General features: G+C 43.9%; 2 protein-coding genes and 1 long non-coding RNA gene across 3 annotated transcripts in view; all 3 read left to right on the top strand.

Annotated features, from left to right (window-relative positions):
* LOC146716593 (uncharacterized) overlaps positions 1-22,133 on the top strand; it is a 304,253-nt gene that overhangs the window by 85,788 nt on the left and 196,332 nt on the right. The gene's annotated exons all lie outside the window — the stretch shown is intronic.
* LOC146716598 (uncharacterized) lies at positions 1,159-5,582 on the top strand. The gene is made up of 3 exons (XR_014919201.1): positions 1,159-1,210; positions 4,591-4,712; positions 5,458-5,582. It is a non-coding gene; the product is annotated as an uncharacterized LOC146716598 (long non-coding RNA).
* Positions 7,493-16,978, top strand: LOC146716599 (protein NLRC3-like). Its single transcript, XM_085452765.1, has 6 exons — positions 7,493-7,581; positions 8,827-8,903; positions 9,020-10,811; positions 12,322-12,498; positions 14,237-14,413; positions 16,783-16,978. The coding sequence occupies exons 1-6, from the start codon at positions 7,493-7,495 to the stop codon at positions 16,976-16,978; spliced, it is 2,508 nt and encodes an 835-aa protein (XP_085308891.1).

The following is a 22,133-nucleotide window of genomic DNA, read 5'->3' on the forward strand; positions in this document are numbered from 1 at the left end:
GACAGAACTAAGTTTTGAAAAAAAAGGCAAGCTGTTTATTTAGGCTATAAACGTGAATACAAAATGAAAGCATCATGAGCAGTGGCAAAAACTAAACTGAAACCAAACTAGGAAAACTAACTGACTGTGACAAAACTGTGATAACTTTGAATCAACTGTGATAAGACCTGAAGGGAGGCAACGCAGACGACCTGACACTGAATAAAGAAAGACAGAGGACTTAAATACAGACAGGAGGTGATCAGGGGAAGTGGAAACACACGGGGGAACAGCTGACTGAAATGAACATAATGATGCCATGGCTAAAGTGAAACTAAACAATGTAGGGACAATGAACAAAAGGAAAGTCACACAATATATACACAGAGGGATGATAAGGGAAGTGGAAACACATGAGGACACAGCAGGGACAAATTAGATGTGATGAGACAGGAGAAAGCAAAACTGAACACACTGAACACAGGACACGAGACTTTCCAAATAAAACAGGATACAAACTAAGAGACACAACTCGACACACATGGACCGACATGGGGACACTGAATGAATCACAAGGAGGGGAAACATCAACAAAACACAATGATGTGACTATGGCGACTATGGAGGAAGACCAAATACAGACGGGAAATTATTTTTGATAAAAGTAATATTAATTTGACTAATGGACAGGCAGTGATAAACAGCAAACAAGCTGCTTCGCTTTACAGTCTTTGTTTTATCATCTGCAACTCCTGCAGTGTGAAACAGTCTTGGTATGTCAAACATAAAAACATTTTAGATACCGCTTCATCAGGTTACATATATATACCGTATTTCTTCATCAGAGAATCTATAATGTATTAAACTAAAAGTGTACACCTGGTTTAAAGAGTATTAACTAAATAAGAACGTGACAACTTTCAGTCATTAATGTAGCAGAGACAGAGTCTGACTAAAGGGACATCACAGTGAGACCTGTTTGATCTGCAGACACAGTCTCTCTCTACTAAGAGTGTGTTTGACTTTAACTTTCACTCAAAATGATTCAGCTCCTCTAAACCCTCCAACAAACATTTACAAATGCTTAGAAACATTTTGTGTTTCTAATTACTAATGTTCCCCAGCCCCAGCATTCCCACAAATCTGTCTGTTTCCTTTTTTAAGTTTCACTGTCTGTCTTCTAAACTTCGCTGATGCAGCTGGTCGTCTTTGTGTGAATCTGCGTGTGAAGGTAATCGAATCAGTATGTATTTTTTTCTGATAATATCAGCTGTGTGCAGCTTCGCTCCAGCACAAACCATAGCATTGTTCATGATGACAGATATCAACGAGGTTGACTTGTAACACCGCAGTTATGTGAGCCGTCATTTGTAAGCCTCTTAAACTTTCTTGCACTTTTACACAAAGTTTTATGGTAGTGCTTCTTCTTCTTTGGGGATTTTTGTTCAACAGACTGAAAAAAGCTGTAATATATTTTTGAAATATATTTAAATTGGTATTTAAAGGACTATAGCATATTCTAATTAGATTTATGATACTGTGTTAAGACAGTAAAATTGTGCATGTGTGTGTTTGTGTGTCTGTCTGAATTTTGCTGGTTCTGCACTGATTGATGATCGTTGATGATCCACCTGACTAGTATAAATTACAGTTTTATATAACAGAACAAATTTGATATCTGTAAAAATATTTTTTAAATTCTTGCTTACTAGCTGACACTAAATTTTTAACTGATTTCTCTTCTGGGACACCCACACTGTGTGCAGTTTCATCTCAGCCCACTGTGTGATTGCACATTAAAGGACATTTCTCCCCAAATTCAATAAGCTCAGTGGATTATCATAACAGCGTATCAACAATTCATTTAAGAAATCCTTCTTAGTTGTTGTCATGAAAATCTCAGTGGATTCTTGATTTTGCTCGTCTACTCTACAGCCTGGATAGTTTCATTTCAAACTGCTGCCGTGTTTCTGCCAAATTAAAAAACAGTTCTACTCAAATTCAACAAGGTTCAGTTAATAAACAATGATTAACAAAAGATTTTGTTCATATTTCATTATATAATTCTGATCCATCAAAAATATTCCTTCTTAGAATAATCCTTTCTCTTATTGAAGATCGATTTATTTTTCTCATTTTGGTCATTCCTATTAACTCAGCCATTTCCTTAATCAATCCCACACCACCGCCCCCAAAACCATGGGAACACAGAGCAAGGAAAGCACAAAGTACACAAGAAGACGGGGACAATAAATACACACTGGATAATGAGACGAGAGGCAACGGGTGAGAGACATGATGCAGGAGAAAACTACAATAGTCACAGGAAGCAACAGTTAAAACAATAAAACAGGAAAACATGGAGAACAAGGCTTAAATTACATAGAGGAGAACAGACTGGACAGGGGAACATGAGATAGATAAATGCAGACGAGACTGAGACACTGATGGGAACAAATCATTAACCAAATGGGGGAAGTAAAACTCAAAGCTAAGTTCACAAGACATGAGACGATAAAAAAGAGGAAATGATACACAGAGACATACGCAGACATGTAGAAAACAGAAAGGAAAATATAAGTGAATGGGAAACATGACAGATGGGGAAATCAGACAATGACAGACAAACAGAGAGACAAGACAGACAAAGGGACATAACTGAAGTACAGAAAGGGATCACAAAAGCAGATATTTAGTGTTACAAAACCAAGAAGACAAACTACAATATGAAAACAGGGTACATGGGATATAGTAAATCCTAAAGCAAACTATTAACCATCCTTATATACAAAGATCCAAACTAAAACACAAAAGACTCTCGAAAACAAAAAGGCATCACAAAACCCTGAGGAAAAAAACAGCGATCCTCCATCAGCTTCCGCTTCTCCTTTTCAGGGTCGCGGGGGCGCTGGAGCCTATCCCAGCTGTCATAGGGCGAGAGGCGGGGTACACCCTGGACAGGTTGCCAATCTGTCGCAGGGCTAACACACAGGGATAGTCAACGATTCGCACTCACATTCACTCGCACATTCACACCTAGTGGCAATTTGGATTATCCAACTAAATATCCCCACAAGCTGCATGTCTTTGGACGGTGGGAGGAAGCCGGAGTACCCGGAGAGAACAGCGATCCTAACAAATAATATTGCAGTGGTTGGAGATGAAACTTTGCGGACATGTAGTAAATGGACTGATTCTTATATAGTGCTTTTCTACTCTCCTGGAGTTTTCAAAGTGCTCTATACAACAGGCCTCATTCACACAAGCACTTCTAAACACAAGTGCAAACTAATCATCAGAGGGCAACTTGGGGTTAGTATCTTGCCCAAGGATATTTGGCATGCAGGCTGGGGAAGCCAAGGTTCGAGCCACCAACCTTCCAATCAGCAGCTGATCTGCTCTACCACCTGAGCCACAGCCACCCACCCATCACAAGTGGGTGAGGCTGGTTCTGATATGGTGCTTTTCTACTCTGAGCATTCAAAGTGCTTCATACAAATGACTCATTCAAGGACTTTTCCTGTGCAGAAGAGTTTTCTATCTTGGGGTTAGTATCTCGTATCAAACAACCAACCTTCCAGTTACTTCGTGACCTGCTCTAACTCCTGAGCTACAGACAGAAGAGGAGTTTGTTAAGAATTTTATGACAACTGTCAAAGTTTTTTTTCTATTGTTTATTAAATTAATCTTATTAAATTTGAGTAGAAAGTTCCTTTTATTTATCTGAAACCTTGCAGCTTTTGGTGGTTAAACTGCAAATATATAGAGAAGGTAACCCAGAGGAAGAATGCACAGAGACTTTAAGGTCAGCTATCAAGAATCATTTTTACGCATTTTGATGCAATGTTATGATATTTGATGTTGAAATTGATTAGAAACGACTAATTTCATTTCTACAGAATTATGCAGTGTGGGTGTCCAAGAAGATGAATTCAGAATTTCATGTCAACTATCATATATGATTGAATACAGAACCTTCATACACCTACCTGAAACCATTTAAATGACATTATTGAGTTCCTTCAAAGTTTCTCCGTTTGAACAGAGTTGTTCTTTAATTTCTCGTGTCTCAAGCAGCAGTTTGAGGTGAAACTATGGATGCATGAAAGAGCAGCTGAGCCAAATGACAACTGAATTTCAACTATAAAAGATGATTTTCAGAAATATTTTACATTTTTTGAAGTTATTTTAGATTTGAATGAATCATGAATGAAGAAGCATTACCAGAAAAATTAAGAAGAAAAGACAACTTGAGTGAAAAACAAATGACACTGTGGCTTAATTTCTGTTAACTTCCTGAAAATCATGTGTGTTGTTATGTGTGTGATCAGCAAAAAGGGATAAGAAGCAGCACTACCGTAAAACTTAGCGTTGAAGCTCAAGTTTGGCAGATAACGGGTGGCAGGCGTGGCTCACACTTGACCACGGTGTTGGAGAAACTCTGAGCTCCGGGTCTTTATAATCACTCTGCGGAGCTCACAGAGACTGCAGGGAGGACAGGAGGACAGAGCAGACTTTGTGAATTACTTTTTATCTTAGATGTAATATAAATCCAACACAGGCCTCTGAGGAAAAGGATCGTGCTACAAACTTTTGTGTCTCTTCCAACAGAAAGCAGAGGAGTGGAGTTACTCAGAGACTGACTGGATTAAACACACCAAAGGTTTATATTCCAGTTGGACCGTATCTCTTACCAAGGTCTGCACTACGTATCAGGATGTGATCTTATTCAGGTAATATCAGGGTTCTTATAGGGGTTTGTTCACAATAGTAACTCATGCAGCCATTTTTCAGTCTCACTGACCAAACTTTTTACAACATGCTGCATTTTTAATAGTAAACTTCTGTTCAGTGCTTTTCCTGTCACACACTCATACATGTGTTTTGTCTGCAGCAGCTGTGTTGTTGTTGTTAGCTTGTATTATCTGTTTAATCTCTTCAACATGGTTTTAGTTTTCTTTGTAAAGTCAGCAGCTTTGTCACTTTTCTCTGATTCCTCTTCTGCTCGACACTCAGCTGACACTCAGTTTCATTTCCACATTCATGAAGTTGTTGTCCAAGCGAATCACAGGCTCCATGATTGGTCAGCAGACTGTGTCCAGGCAGACAGGTTGGATAAGAATAACAGATTTATGTTTGATTACGCCCGTTTCCAATTCAGTTCCAGTCATTCCTGGCCCCAGGAGGTTGATGGGGGTGGGAGATGGGGGGCAGTGGGTTGTAAGCACAATGTAGATGAGTGGAGGCTTAATGTACTTAAACTTCCAGTCACAGTGAATCAGTGTGTGTCAGTGAATGCATCATGTGTGCTTCATGGCTCCATCTAGTGGACTGATAGTAGAAGTAGAGCAGCTGATGGCAGCTTCCTGTGCCTCACACTGCTGTCTGACTGCATTCAGCTGATATTTGGACAGCACACATGATGGAAAGGAGGATTTTGGTTTATGTGCACATGAATGATTTGTGTTTCCTCTGCAGGTGAAGGTAGAAAGTGTGTGTGAGCTGATGTGAATTGAGCAGCATGGATCAGTGTGAGGACAGAGAGGAGGGAGTCCCTCCCTCTAAAAGCACTCTGTGTGGGGAACATGAGAGCCAGACCAAAGCTCAGAGGTGAGATGACCATCTCTAACTGTCCATGACTCTTCTCCATGTCACAGCTCAGCACTCACATCACTGCTCCATCATTATTCACACTCATACCTCTGTGTGTTGTTTTAAAGCCCAGAGCTGTGGGGCGTACCAGGCTCAGCTGGACATAACCCTGAAACTAATCCAGAGCCTGGACCTGAACCCAGCTGTGTTTCCTTAAAGAGCAACGACTCGAAGGATATTATTGTAAACTTTAACAAAAGACTGTTATGTGACAAAGAGTAAGTACATTATTTTTATGAGTTTCACATTGTTCATCATGTCTTTAATTTAATATTTCCAGTTTTTCCTTCCTGTCTCATGAAGCTGTGACATTTATTCTTTTTCTTTTAGGATCAATAAGAGGCCAGAATCTCCTGGACCTGAACCCAGCTGTGTTTCCTTAAAGAGCAACGTGTCGAAGGATGCTGTTATAAACTTTAAAGGCTGTTCTTCTGCTGCTGAGAGGTAATGTGTGTCTAGATGTTGTTCCTGACTCTGTATTTTTGAATAAATCCTCATGTTTAATATCAGCTCAGCTCTTTTTCACACATTTCTATGTTGGTGTGTGAAGCGGTGTGTGTTGGAGTGTTTCCACAAACACAGCAGTCAGAGTGGAAAGAGTGGATGTTGTAGGAGGTGTTTGTGTAGTGAAGAGGCTGAGTGTCTGTAGGACTCCAGCTGCTCCAGCAGGTGTCTCCTTTGTGCTTTGCTTCAAACACAGTGTAGGGAGGAGCTTCCACTCAGGTCTTTCAGGTGTTGCTGGATGGAGGAGGACAAATAGTTTTTCCCTTCAGTGACACTTCAGCAGCTCAATGTTCTGGGAGATGTTTGTCTTTATGAAGGTTTATGGATTCTTGTTCTTACTTTGGTTAAACTGAGCAATACATTTTCCATCTAACATTTAAAGTAAATTTCCAGGTGAATAAAAGATCTGCAGCTGCAGCCTCTGTGATGTTTCACAGTCTGAAAGTAACAAATTCAACCAGAGTTCAAACAAAGGCTTAATATACGTGTGTGTTTGATATAATGCCAACAAGTACAAACAGGTGTTCTTACAGGTCTTAATCACAGAGCTCTGATAAGTCTGGTGACTTTCACACTCAGCAATTTTGCTGCCTTTTATTTTATATTGGCCTTTTTAAAGCCCTTCAAAGTCTCCCACATTCATACAGAGCTTTTAACACCAAACTCCTTTACAGTCCTTCTCCTCTCACACACGATCACACGACTGATTTGTCTGCAGCAGCTGTGTTACTGCTAGTATTTTATTATGTGTGTAATCTCCTCATATTGTTCCTGTGGTTTAGTTTGACGTCCTTCTGCAAACTCAGCTGCTCTGTTGCTGATACACGTCTCCATGAATATGATTGATCAGATGCTGCCAACACCATGTGTTTCATGTGAGCGCTCAGCTGAAACCCTGGGTTGACTTATCGAGTTAATAACAAGCTTCACGTGACTGTGAATGCTAAAGTGAATCCAGATAAAGGAAAGAGACCCTGCTAATGTTGGACTCACTTCTTAGTGTAGATCCCAGGAGGAAGTTCAACATAGCCATTCTTTGTGCTAGCTCGACCAAACCTGAGAGCACAGTGCAGGATAATGATCATCATCTGTCTCTGTCAAGGACATTTAAAATCCACAAATAACAAACATAATTATATTTGATCTTTAAAAATATGTTTTCACTTAAAAAAGCATGAGCACACTGGTGGATTACAGAAACATGAAAACTCGTTAACAGTAAAGTTAATTTAGGCGTAAACAAAGTGTCAAACATACTTAAATAGAAGGACTGATGTCTGTGTTAACCCTCACATGGGCTGTACAACATTAAATAGGGAGACAAAAACATAGATTATCGTAGCCATCGCTCTCTCGCATGGACGTGGCAGTCTTGCTGTCTGCTGCGAATTCTCCCCGTACCTCCGTGACCTCGTCTGGTATCTGCTCCCTCCTCTGTAAGAGACAGTAAAGGAAAACACGTCTCTGCCTAGTCTTGAAAATCTAATCTTATCATCCATTGTTCTTCTAGGGCCTCTTCTTCTTGTGGCCTCAGCTAACTGCTAATATTTAAATGGCTAATATTAACATGTGTGCCAGCCAGGTTCACATTTATGATGAACTATGATTAATTAACTGATGTTGAAACTGGAGCTTTACTGACCTCTGAAATTCCTCCTAAAGTGTTATTCAGTGTTGTGACAGTCAGCTGCTTCAGCTGCTGCTGGGATGGGCTGTGGCAAAGAGAACAGAGAAAATCCAAATCAGAGTTTTTCTCTGAATTAAAAGGAAACAACAATATATTCTACATGGTGAAACTGATGGTTTCTGGTGTTTGGGTCTGTTTTTCTGTATTCATGCAGATAAAGTGTAAACTCAGATGAATTATACCATCAAATGTTAAAGGAAAATATCAGGATGAGTGTCTGTGAGCTGAGAAGGACGTGAAGTGAGCAGTTTATCCCAGAGCTGAAGCTGCTCTGTGTGCAGAGATGAGCTCAGATTCCTGCTGTGATTGATCAACAGTCACAGAAATGTAGACTTGTAGTTATTACTGCAGTATGGTCACAGCAGATACTGATAAACATGTATTATGAGGATGGATGATCAAGTTTCTCACTCTCTCCTTTAAATCTCAGTTTTTTCTTCTTCACAGTTTATCTGTTAATTTATTAATGAATAACACTGAAAGAGTTTCTGTTATATTTCCCCTTGAACATCAGCTTATTAGGGCGGCATTAGGAAATAGCCCCCCTCCAAAGAATGAATAAATGAATGATGATAATAATAAAATGATTCAAAAGCAGAGCTCAGAGTGGTAGAATGGTCAAACATGGATCCACGGGTGGTTCAACTGCATTTGGTGACGTGACCAAAGCAAATCTTTCAAATAATCCCACCATCAACGGGATGTTGTCTCCTTTACTACGGTTACTTTACTTGGTCACCGTGTGAATTTCTTTGAAATGAACCAAATTCTTTTATTTGTTGGTTGTTGCATATTTAACCTCTACAGTGAGGAAAGGAGGAGATGAGGCCTCAACAATGTTGGGTTGTAGCTGTGGTTCAGGTTAGAGTGAGTGTCCATGGAATAAATGTAAGTCAGTGAACTGGAAACATGACTGTGTTCAAACTTTGTTTTCCTTTTTATAATGAGTCTAATCAAAGGTGGACAGAAGTATCTCCACTGTGACTTTTCTGTGTCACCATCAGAGCTTCTGCACAGTGTGGAGAAAGATCCAGAAGCAGAGCTGGACTGCAGACAGCCAGTCAGAGCAGCTGTGTACAAAGTAAGACTGAACATCTGTCTGCTGATGGACTCATTTCTGAAAACTGGACTTCTTGTGTTGTTCAGACATTGAAGAGTTTTCTTTCTCTTTAGTCTCATTGTTTTTCTTTCTTTCAGCAGATGTTGGTCTGCAGGAGGTTTTAGATGAACATAAGATCAGTCTGAGGAGGAGATGTGAACGTGTGACTGAAGGAAGTGATGAAACAGGAAGTAGAACCCTCCTCAACAGGATCTACACTGAGCTCTACATCACAGAGGGACAGAGTGAAGAGGTTCATACCCAACATGAGGTGAGGCAGCTGGAGACAGCTTCCAAGATGGACGCCCTCCATGACGCTCCAATCAGGTGCCAGGACATCTTTAAAGCCTTACCTGACCAACAGAGACCCATCAGAGTGGTTCTGACCAACGGCGTGGCTGGTGTTGGAAAAACCTTCTCAGTGCAGAAGTTCACTCTGGACTGGGCAGAGGGCTTGGAGAACCAACATGTCAGTGTGGTGGTTCTGCTTTCATTCAGGGAGCTGAACCTGATCAGAGATGAGCAGTACAGTCTTCTGGAGCTGCTCCATGTTTTCCATCCAACATTACAGAAGGTCACAGCAGAGAAGCTGGCTGTCTCTCAGCTTTTGTTCATCTTTGACGGCCTGGATGAAAGCAGACTTTCATTGGATTTCACCAACAGGAAGCTGCTGTCTGATGTCACACAGAAGTCATCAGTCAGCCAGCTGCTGACAAACCTCATCCAGGGGAATCTGCTTCCCTCGGCTCTCGTCTGGATAACTTCCCGACCCGCAGCAGCCAATCAGATCCCTCCTACATGTGTTGACAGGCTAACAGAAGTACGAGGCTTCACTGACGCCCAGAAGGAGGAGTACTTCAGGAGGAGATTCAGTGATGAAGAGCTGTCCAGCAGAATCATCTCCCACATGAAGACATCCAGGAGCCTCCACATCATGTGTAGTATCCCAGTCTTCTGCTGGATCACTGCTACAGTTCTGGAGCACATGTTGACTACAGAGCAGAGAGGAGAACTGCCCAAGACCCTGACTGACATGTACTCACACTTCCTGCTGGTTCAGACAAAGAAGAAGAAGAACAAGTACCATGAGGGACGTGAGACGAGTCCACAGGAGCTGACGAAGGCTGACAGGGAAGTTCTTCTGAAGCTGGGGAGGCTGGCGTTTGAACATCTGGAGAAAGGAAACATCATGTTCTACCAAGAAGACCTGGAGCAGTGTGGTCTGGAAGTGACAGAGGCCTCGGTGTACTCAGGAGTTTGTACAGAGATCTTCAAAAGAGAGTGTGTGATCTTCCAGAAACCAGTCTACTGCTTTGTTCATCTGAGCATTCAGGAGTTTCTGGCTGCAGTCTACATGTTCCACTGTCACACCAACAGGAAGACAAAGGTGCTGAAGAACTTTTTGGGAAAAAAATACAACAAGTCCTCTCTGGATGATTTCCTGAGCAGAGCCATGTATAAATCCCTCCAGAGTAAAAATGGCCACCTGGACCTGTTTGTTCGCTTCCTTCATGGCCTCTGTCTGGAGTCCAACCAGAGACTCTTAGTAGGTCTGCTGGGTCAGACAGAGATCAGTCCAGGAACCATCCAGAGAGTCATCAACAACCTGAAGGAGATGAACAGTGATGAAATCTCTCCTGACAGAAGCATCAACATCTTCCACTGTCTGATGGAGATGAACCACCTCTCATTATTTCAGGAGATCCAAGAGTTCCTGAAGTCAGAGAGCAGATCAGAGAAGGAACTCTCTGAGATCCAGTGCTCAGCTCTGGCCTTCATGCTGCAGATGTCAGAGGAGGTTCTGGATGAGTTGGACCTGCAGAAGTACAACACATCAGAGCAGGGACGACAGAGACTGATTCCAGCTGTGAGGAACTGCAGAAAGGCTGGGTGAGTCCAGATGTGATCATTAACATCATTGATCAGTGTAGGTTAGTAGTTTAATGTTGAAAATAAAATCAGATTGTAAGCAGAAAGTGTTTGTGTCCGTACGCTGCAACCTTCCACACCATTCCTTTATTGTACAGACTCAGCAGCAGCTCCATGGATCCCAAATCCAAGAGTGGAGAACAGATTTGAAGTGTGTCACATCCATGCAGTCACAGCTGTTTCCACCATGTTTCCACTGATATTAATCCTGTTCAATGACACGTTTCATATCAGTGAATATGTTCTTTAGGACGTCCACTGACATGTTTAAGTGTCCTGCTGGAAATCACTCAAATCATCCATGAAATCCATGAAAAATCCTTTTAGTGTTTCTAACTTCACCCTCTGTCCTCTCTCTCTCTCCATCCTCCTCACTGCTTCTTTCACTGATAATCACACAAACATCGTATTCAGCTACAAAATAACACAATAACATCATCTGATGATCATTATTATAAGAGCAGGATCCATATTTGATATCAGAGTAACACACTGCTTGGTTATGTGCAGTCATCATCAGTGACTGTGGGTCAAACAGAAGCTCTCTGATTGGTTGCTGACCTTGGTCACCTGTCCACTCTCACCTGTTTGTGTTTGCTCTCTCTTTGCTGTCTCCTTCCTCTCTCTCCTTTCTCTCCCTCTCTGTCTTTGTACGTCACTCAGGTCCAATGGAAACAGTGACCTTTACAAACCAATCAAAGACAAACTGATCCATGTCAGGTTATAACAATATTCAAAGTGAATACAGGCTGCTGCTGGACACAGACAGGTAACATCATTTTGACTTGCTGTCACCTGGATCTGGACTCATAAACACTGAAGCCCTGAACAGGAATACAAAACATTTTCTGCCAACTAGCGACACACCAGCAGATAATGGCTCAGAAAGCTAAAATGAGCCAATCATTTCTGTGTTTAGTTCCCCTGAAATCAGATCTGATATCAGCAGCTCTGAGTTCATTCATCATTATTGTCCAGTGATGAGATTTCTGCTCCGTTTGGTAACAGTCAGCAGGTTTTTCCTGCGTGTGGACGTGAACAGTCGTACCTGACAGCAGGTAGCAAACAGAGATCATCTTTCCAGCTGGAACTCTTCACTGAGCTGAACTCATTCAAAATGTTCTGGAGTCAAAACAGGAAACAGTCCAAATGTGTGTCTTCACTCTGACTCTGGATCAGATCTCAGTGACAGACTGTGGACATTATGGAAGCCTAAATGTGACACCATCTTCCTCCTTCATCTGCAGATTAAAGCCAAACAAAGATTCTCATTAAAAGTCTGCAGGTCTGAGAGAGACTCAATCGTTGTGTCATGTCAAACACAGTAAGAGGAGCTGAAGCACAGATGTGAAGAGCAGATTCATCAGATTATGACCTCACTCTGTTTTTTCTTCATATACATTCAGTCTGTGTTTATAATGCAGATTTTCTGCTTTTATAATAACACATTTTATATTTTCTATCATCACAGACTGACTCTGTGTGGACTCTCAGAGTCTCACTGTGAAGTTGTGGCCTCAGCTCTGAAGTCCAACCCCTCCCATCTGACACAGCTGGACATGAGTAACAACTACAACCTGCAGGATTCAGCAGTGAAGCTTCTGTGTGCTGGACTGGAGAGTCCAAACTGTGGACTGGAGACTCTGAGGTGAGTTCACTGACTGCGGCTGTTGTTGTTTTTCTATATTTCATGTCTTTGATGTTTGAAACTTTCTTTAGTTCCTAAATGTTCAGGATGTGTCTGAAGACAAATGTGAAGAAGTTTGAGTGCTTTCAGAAATGTTGTCTTTCCAAACGACTGAACAACAGTTTTTCCTTTTGGCTCCAAACAGAAGTGACAGACTTGAGCAGGGTTCATTTAAAGGCTGACAGAAGTGGAGTGGTGACGGGGAGATGTTTGACAGGACAGTGTTTCAGCCTCCACAGGTTCATGTTGTGCTCCATCAGTCAGTGAAGATGAAGTCAGTGCTGATGAGGCTGTAGAGTGTGTGAGGGATGTGAATGAGGATGATGAAGATCTGATGATAGCAGATAAAAACAGGCTGCAGAGACTTTGAGCCATACAGGGCACACAGTGTGTGTACAGAACAGCTGAAATCATTATGGAGGCCTCACTGGAATATGGAAGCATCACAGTACAGCTTCAGTGAAGCATTAAAGTCTCTGATATGAGATGAGAAATGAAGCAGCCAGAGCTTTTTCATGAGTGGAAATCCACTGTGACTGTGAGCTGCTGCTACAGCCTCCAGATTAGCCAGCAGCTCATCCTGCTCAACATTTCCTCACCAACTTTAATGGAAGTGTGATGTTTTCAGCTGGAGTGATGGTCAGGGTGGCCTCCCTCTCCTCTTCTTCTCCTCTTCCTCTTTCATTTGTAAAGCCACTTCTGCTGCTTTCATTCATTTGGAAGTCCTGTAGCTGAGTTTGGGAGAGACTAACAGCCTCGGCAGCAGAGGGGAGAAAGGCTGTAACACCACCACTTTACTCTGTTCTACCTGTCACATCATTTTATCAGGAAACAAATATGCTCATGTTTTTACTATGTTTGTCTTGAAGATGTAAGAAGATCACATGGTGCTTTTTATTATTGTGTTGGTTTGTTTCCTGTCTCTTGGATGGAGCCCAGCTGTGCGTGGCCCCTGGGCCTGTGGTCAGAGTGTGTGCTGGATAATCCGGCCCAGGATGAGGCCAAACTGACATGGGATGAAATGTCTGTCACATAATTGAGCTTAGTGTAGTTTCATTTCTGCACAATTGAAAAAAACCAAAACTTTGTTCTGTCTTTTCTATGTTATACTGTAGACTTTCTTTGATACTGTGTCCAAAAGGAGCAGCTTTTACTTTGAAGGGGACCGTCTCTGTTTCCTCTTCAGGTTGGATGATGGAAGCAAATGAGTGTGTGATGTTCTTTCAGTGTTGCACTTTGTAGACGCTCCCTGAGCACTGGTCTCACAGCCAGCTGCACATAGAGACCAGTGTTGTTAGTCCAGGTCAGAAGATGACTTGTTGGAATGAAAATGAGCTTGTAGTTTGTCTGCTTTAATAATGTGACTGGAAAAAGGTGTTGGACTTCAAATATGTCCATTTCTTTCACACTTCACCTTTAAAAGTGAAGCCTTGTGGTTCCTGGAAGGAAAAACAAGACTTTTTCAAGTCTTTGTCCTGTTTTTATGATAAATGTACGACTTTACTGTGAAACATTCAGAGTTTTTTCTCTTGTTGTGTTTGTTTGAAGCTGCTTCCTGTTGGCTTCAGCTGTTTGGAGTTTCCATTTTCTAAACTTCTACATTCTGAACCTTCTTCAGCTCTGAACAGATGATGAAACACTGAATGATTTCAAGCTCACACTTTGTCTAATAAACTTACATCTTTCATTCTTTATACAGATTGTGGGGCTGTGGGTTGTCAGAGATCAGCTGTGATTATCTGGCAGCAGCACTGAAGTCCAACCCCTCCCATCTGAGAGAGCTGGACCTGAGCTGCAACTACGAGCTGCAGGATTCAGGAGTGAAGCATCTGTGTGGTTTCCTGGAGAGTCCAGGATGTGGACTTGAAACTCTGAGGTCAGTCAGCATGTTTTAGTTGTGCTGAGATGAATATGATGTGAAAGTTGTGCTGACACTAAACTGCAGACATCAGGCTGATATTATACTGATCCACACTGAGGATCTTCATGGTAAAGTCTGTTTTCTTCTTCTCTGGTTTAGTCCATTGACTGCAGCAGAACAATGTTCACATTTCAAACCTTCAAAGAAGAAGAAAAATCCTCCACTGGATAATTCACTGTGAAACTCTCCAACTCTTCATTCCACCTTAAAGTCTGTCTGACACTGAAATCCAAAGCAAAATGTGCGTTTGCTTTACAGACAGCAGTCCAACACAAACATACACACATCATCCAAAACACAGTCCAACATCCAAATCTCCTCCACTGCCAGCATGAATGATGGGAAAGAGAAGGAGGAACACTCTGACATTCAGGGTTAGAATGAGTTTCATGAAGCAGACTGTGAAGATCAAAGCTGCATTAGAAAGCTTACATGAATGAATGAGTGGACAGAAGTGGACAGAGATCATCTGAAGCACTTCAAAGGCTTTAAATCAGCACATTTCTCTTTATTCTTTATCAACTCTGTTAGTTTCTCTCAGTTTTCTGTGGAATGAAGCTAACAGCAGGCTAATAAGATGCTGACCAATAGGTTTCTATTAAAGGTTGTAATTTGTATATGAAAAAGTGCTTTGGCTCAGCAGGGATCAGCTTACAGGTAGAATACAGCTGCTGGATGGGATTAGCATGTCATAGCTATCTACCAAACTGCTAACTGGGGGATTTCAGGCCATCTATGGATCATTTTTGCTAACTGTTTATTCAGCTTAGGCTCACAGGGCTGCAGCTTGTGCCCTAGCTGTCATAGGGCAAGAGGCGTGGTCCACCTGCACAGGTGAGCAGTCCATCACAGGGCCAACAGAGAGAGACAGAGAAGCACTCTCTCACATCCACACCTACAGCCAATTTAGAAGCACCAATGAACCTAAGCAGCATTTCATTGGACTGTGGGAGAACATCCAACCTCCACAGAAAGGCCAACAAGCTTCAACCTACAACCTTCTTGCTTTAAGGCACTAGTGCCAACCACTTTTCCCCATTTCAGCCCAAATCCTGCATCTTCCTGTTTCTGACTCCAGGCCAGCTCCACTAACACTTTCTCATCAGACACTGCCACCTAGTGGAGGAAGTCTTAGTTCCATTTGAAGCTTCAGATGACAGTTAGTTCCTTTACAAAGAGGTGGAGGTGGTGGGGCCACAGCACCATCATCACTGAGTGCCATAGGACACTTAACCTTTGTTTCCATATGCTGGGAACTTCCTGTTGTTCCAAGGAGGACTGGAAAATGTGTGAAAATCTCCCAGTCAGTTCCTCACAGCACACTTCAATCATTTCCCTCCCACAGCATCAGGACCAGGGCTTTTTCTCTCTTTGTTCCCACTAAGAGATTTCCACACAAACACCTCATCAGTGGGACTCTCAGAGCTACCAGCCCTTTGCTACAATCACAAAGCTCTTCATTGAAATCAATGATATCAAAGCTGGAATCAAATGAGTCCAAGTCTTCTGCTGATTCAGCATCACATTCATCTTTGCTCCTTGTTCTGCATCCCCACCATGGACTTCATTCCTTTCCAAGCCAGCCTTGAGTGTCCTTTATTCAGCTCATCCTCTGCTTTACTTTTACACCTGATTTTAGCTGCTTTATCTCTCTTTCAACAAGTTTCTGTGCCTCAATCTTTTTCTTCTCTCCCTCATAACAAGACAGCTTCTTCTGCCTGAGAACATGTTGGAGTGATTTACTAATCCAGGGCTGCTTATTGGGAAAATACTTCCTGTTTTCAAAGTAATCCCCATTTTCCCCAGAAAGAAATGTAAGTAGAAATCGATGATCTAAGTGAGAACATGAGCCTTTAAAAAGTCCCAGTGGGTGCAGTCAAAGCAGTCCCTCAGTCCCAGTATATAGTCTTTGGTCCAGACTGGAACAACTGTGTGCCCAGTTTGAGCTCTCTTCAGTGCTGTGACCTGACAGACCCAGAGGGGCCAACACATCACATTTAGAAGCTCCCCTAATGGAGCCACAACACATGTCCAACACTTAGTCTGTCTTGTTGGACCAACTGGAAGAAATGATTCAAGGACTTAGTCACAGAACAGAGATTCAAATCTCCAAAATCCAACTGGCTGCATCAGGACATATAGTCTGAAACTCTGCACAGTTTCCTGTTTGAAGCTGCTTCCTGTTGGCTTCAGCTGTTTGGAGTTTCCATTTTCTAAACTTCTACATTCTGAACCTTCTTCAGCTCTGAACAGATGATGAAACACTGAATGATTTCAAGCTCACACTTTGTCTAATAAACTTACATCTTTCATTCTTTATACAGATTGGAGAGCTGTGGTTTGTCAGAGATCAGCTGTGATTATCTGGCAGCAGCACTGAAGTCCAACCCCTCCCATCTGAGACAGCTGGAGCTGAGCTACAACAACAAGCTGCAGGATTTAGGAGTGAAGCATCTGTGTGGTTTCCTGGAGAGTCCAGGATGTGGACTTGAAACTCTGAGGTCAGTCAGCATGTTTTAGTTGCGCTGGGATGAATATGATGTGAAAGTTGTGCTGACACTAAACTGCAGACATCAGGCTGATATTATACTGATCCACACTGAGGATCTTCATGGTAAAGTCTGTTTTCTTCTTCTCTGGTTTAGTCCATTGACTGCAGCAGAACAATGTTCACATTTCAAACCTTCAAAGAAGAAGAAAAATCCTCCACTGGATAATTCACTGTGAAACTCTCCAACTCTTCATTCCACCTTAAAGTCTGTCTGACACTGAAATCCAAAGCAAAATGTGCGTTTGCTTTACAGACAGCAGTCCAACACAAACATACACACATCATCCGAAACACAGTCCAACATCCAAATCTCCTCCACTGCCAGCATGAATGATGGGAAAGAGAAGGAGGAACACTCTGACATTCAGGGTTAGAATGAGTTTCATGAAGCAGACTGTGAAGATCAAAGCTGCATTAGAAAGCTTACATGAATGAATGAGTGGACAGAAGTGGACAGAGATCATCTGAAGCACTTCAAAGGCTTTAAATCAGCACATTTCTCTTTATTCTTTATCAACTCTGTTAGTTTCTCTCAGTTTTCTGTGGAATGAAGCTAACAGCAGGCTAATAAGATGCTGACCAATAGGTTTCTATTAAAGGTTGTAATTTGTATATGAAAAAGTGCTTTGGCTCAGCAGGGATCAGCTTACAGGTAGAATACAGCTGCTGGATGGGATTAGCATGTCATAGCTATCTACCAAACTGCTAACTGGGGGATTTCAGGCCATCTATGGATCATTTTTGCTAACTGTTTATTCAGCTTAGGCTCACAGGGCTGCAGCCTGTGCCCTAGCTGTCATAGGGCAAGAGGCGTGGTCCACCTGCACAGGTGAGCAGTCCATCACAGGGCCAACAGAGAGAGACAGAGAAGCACTCTCTCACATCCACACCTACAGCCAATTTAGAAGCACCAATGAACCTAAGCAGCATTTCATTGGACTGTGGGAGAACATCCAACCTCCACAGAAAGGCCAACAAGCTTCAACCTACAACCTTCTTGCTTTAAGGCACTAGTGCTAACCACGTTTCCCCATTTCAGCCCAAATCCTGCATCTTCCTGTTTCTGACTCCAGGCCAGCTCCACTAACACTTTCTCATCAGACACTGCCACCTAGTGGAGGAAGTCTTAGTTCCATTTGAAGCTTCAGATGACAGTTAGTTCCTTTACAAAGAGGTGGAGGTGGTGGGGCCACAGCACCATCATCACTGAGTGCCATAGGACACTTAACCTTTGTTTCCATATGCTGGGAACTTCCTGTTGTTCCAAGGAGGACTGGAAAATGTGTGAAAATCTCCCAGTCAGTTCCTCACAGCACACTTCAATCATTTCCCTCCCACAGCATCAGGACCAGGGCTTTTTCTCTCTTTGGTCCCACTAAGAGATTTCCACACAAACACCTCATCAGTGGGACTCTCAGAGCTACCAGCCCTTTGCTACAATCACAAAGCTCTTCATTGAAATCAATGATATCAAAGCTGGCTGGAATCAAATGAGTCCAAGTCTTCTGCTGATTCAGCATCACATTCATCTTTGCTCCTTGTTCTGCATCCCCACCATGGACTTCATTCCTTTCCAAGCCAGCCTTGAGTGTCCTTTATTCAGCTCATCCTCTGCTTTACTTTTACACCTGATTTTAGCTGCTTTATCTCTCTTTCAACAAGTTTCTGTGCCTCAATCTTTTTCTTCTCTTCCTCATAACAAGACAGCTTCTTCTGCCTGAGAACATGTTGGAGTGATTTACAAATCCAGGGCTGCTTATTGGGGAAAATACTTCCTGTTTCCAAAGTAATCCCCATTTTTCCCAGAAAGAAATGTAAGTAGAAATCGATGATCTAAGTGAGAACATGAGCCTTTAACAATAGCAGCAAAATATCTCTCCAATCTCAATACTCCCTCTCTCGACCTCTGGAACACCAGAGGTCGCAATACATTGTGTTTTTTTTTTTTTTTTTTTAAATGACATCAGAAACAGCAGTATGCGACATTACGTGATGGCAGAGCTTCAGTTCATCCTTTGTCTTTTTTTTTCTTTTTTTTTTTTAATAAATAGGACAGGGGGAATGAATGAGCGAAAGAGGGGGAGAGAAAGAAAGAAAACCAAAGGGGAGAAGAGACGGTGAGAAGGGGGGGGAAGAGAGAGAAAAAAAAAAAGAACTCCTGGGTCACCTGTATGGAGAAAAAAAAAAAAAAAACAAACAAAAAAAACAAACAGAGGAGACAGCAAACAACAAAGAGCAACATAATAATAGAGAAAACAAAGCACCATCACAATAAACTAGCTAGTCATAGATATCAATATTTACTAAATAATAAACGATATTGTGCAGCACGCAAGATAGACAGCGCACAGTGTGCTTTGAGGCAGCAGCCAAGAAAGCTTTAGTCCGCGTCTGTGAATACCCATGTGTGCATACCTGTGTGGATCAGCATGCTTGCATTCCAAAGGTTTCTCCATGTAATGATCTGCTAGGGAGTGTGGGGGGGCCACAGCCCCGTCCTCCAGGGTGTGAAGCAGGTATGGAGGAGATCAAAACTCCAGACATCCAGAGGCCCCCAGAACACAAGAGACCATGGAAGACCAACAGAGGGGCAGCCGCGCCACTGTTCCAGTAAGAGCTGAGGAGAGTCCCAGATGAGGGCTCGCCCAGCAGCCGCGGAGCAGAAGTCAGGGGGAGTTGCAGTGACGCGCCCGTGAGCTCCGCCGGCCCCCAGCTGTGCCTGAGTGACCGAGCCCCAGGCCGAGAGGCCGGGGGCACCCCACCTCCAAAGGGGCCCGAGCGAGCCCCAGGCCCCAGGCCCCGACAAGCGGCCGCCAAGGAGTGAGCCGGTGTGTACCCGGACGCCCACCCCCAGACACAAAGAACCACCAACACACCGACACCTGAGGGAGTCCGCCACCGGCAGGGGAAGTGGTGGTGGGTGGAGATAGGCCTCCAAACCTTGGAGGGCCTGAGGTGTCCCCAGAGAGGTGGCGTCTGATACCCAACCTGACATATAGACACAGACATACAGGCACACACAGACACAAACATCCATTCCCACCCTCATGCTCTCATATGCACTCACTCCACACTCAACCAACGTGGAGACAGACATAAAGAGACACTGTACACACAATCACACTCCCCAAGCGTACTCTACAAACCGGGTCTAGGTACCCTTGCCCCTGGAGGGGGGAATTGCACCCAGACCCAGGTGGTGTTACCCTTTTCCCTGCGGTGGGGAGAGGCAGACCACCCCGACTCCGCAGCAGCAGGGAGGCCCCACACCCCAGACCGCAGTCGGACGGCCAACTCCTCCTACTAGCCCTCCCGCTCCAGCAGGCAGCAGAGAATGGGGGTGGGAGAAGACTCCAAACCTCCCTCCACCCGCTCATTGTAGTGTTAATGCATATGTGTTCTAAGGTGCAATTAAAACCCAGGAGGGCATGGAGCTACCTGCCAAGGAGCAGCAGGTAAGCGCATAGTCCCTCCTGCTAGCCCTCAATGACTAAGTGTATTTAAAATTGAGAGGTGGGCAACGACGTCAGGGGTGAGGTATACACCCTGATGGTAATTTGGACTCCGTGATTGTGCCCACCCCCAAGATCCTATATGTATGTGTAATGAGAGTGTGAATAATGTGAATGTCTAAGTTGTGGGATAAAATTGAGGCAGAGGCAGCCAGAAGGGGACAGGGGGGGGGGGGGGGGGTAGCCTCCTCTGCACCCTGGTGACATACCCCCACTCCAAGGCCCTGCATGTGTGGGTGGTTGTGGAGGAGCGGGAAGAGGGAGGCAGCTGGAGATGGGGAGGGAAGGAAGGGAGGGGCAGGTAACCCCTCCCTGGGGCCAGCTCCCCCGCTGACCCCAGTAGGCACTCCCACCCTTCGCGACCCACCAGGGAAGGGGGGCCCAGGCCCATCAGACCGGGGCCCAGTGCAGTAGCGCCCCCCGGCTCCACAGAGCCCTGGACAGTCCACCCAACCCCACCACAGAGAAAACTGCACCCACCCCACCATCCACACATCTTCCAGACTACATAAGACGGTAAACGCCCAGGCTGAGATCTTCCTCCACCTCTCCTGTATCTCCCCCTCCTGCAGAGAGTTCCTGAAGAGAAGAAAGCTCCTGCAAGATGTGACCATCTCCCCCACCAGTTGAAGAGCCCCCCAGGCGGCTCGACGCACCGGCGGCACCCTGCTCCAGGGCCGGGCCCCCATGCACCCACCCGCCCACAACCCCGGCAACACACCAACCAGGACCCAAGCCCCCGAGGCCCGGCCCGGGCCCCAGCCCAGAGACGGAGCGCCCCACAGAACCTCACGCCCATCCCGGACCCACCCAGGGGCAGCCAGGTTGCCAGGTCAGTAACCCACGTCCGTCAGCACAGACCCTCCCCTAGCCCCGCTGCACGCAGCCGCGAGGAAACAGTCACCTGAGAGCCAACAGAGCCCCCAACCGGACGTGACCGCTACCCCGGGTTGAGCCCCCCAAGGAAGATGCCTCCGGGGAACCCCCCGACGCCCTAAGCCTGTCCCTACCCCCTCACCAATCACAACAGTGAAGGCGGGACCAAACTATGACCCCCCACCCCCACTAGGTGATGGAGCTGATAAAAGGGGCCCAGAGCAATTGATCTAATGTGGTGGCAGAGGCTGTGTCAAGACTAATGTAATCTAATAGATAATTTCTATATTGGTTAGAATTAAGATTATTTTTATTTTTCCAGTTCATGAGGACTGTTTTCTTGGCTATGCATAGGGCAGTGAAGATCATATGGGCTATATTCTTTTCTGAAGTGACATTATCTAAGCTGCCCAGTAGACACACTAAGGGGGAAGTTGGAATGTTACATTTCAGACACTTTGATAAGTCTTCACATATCTCGCGCCAAAACTTTTGCACTGGTGGACAGAACCAAAGAGCGTGGATGTAATTGTCTGGTGTATTGCCTTGACAGTGTGAGCAGTTGTTGGAAGATGTAAAGCCCATCTTGAACATCCGATGACCTGTATAGTGCACTCTATGAAGTATTTTGTATTGTATTAATTGCAGACTGGGATTTTTAATTAATTTAAAAGTTTTTAAGCAAATCTGAGACCAGAAGTTTTGGTCTAGGTTGACTGATAAATCTGCTTCCCAC

Source organism: Copadichromis virginalis, linkage group LG3 (assembly GCF_057382275.1).
Source record: "Copadichromis virginalis isolate Kocher_CV1m ecotype Utaka linkage group LG3, C_Virginalis_male_GT1.1, whole genome shotgun sequence".
Taxonomy (NCBI): Eukaryota; Metazoa; Chordata; class Actinopteri; order Cichliformes; family Cichlidae; genus Copadichromis; species Copadichromis virginalis.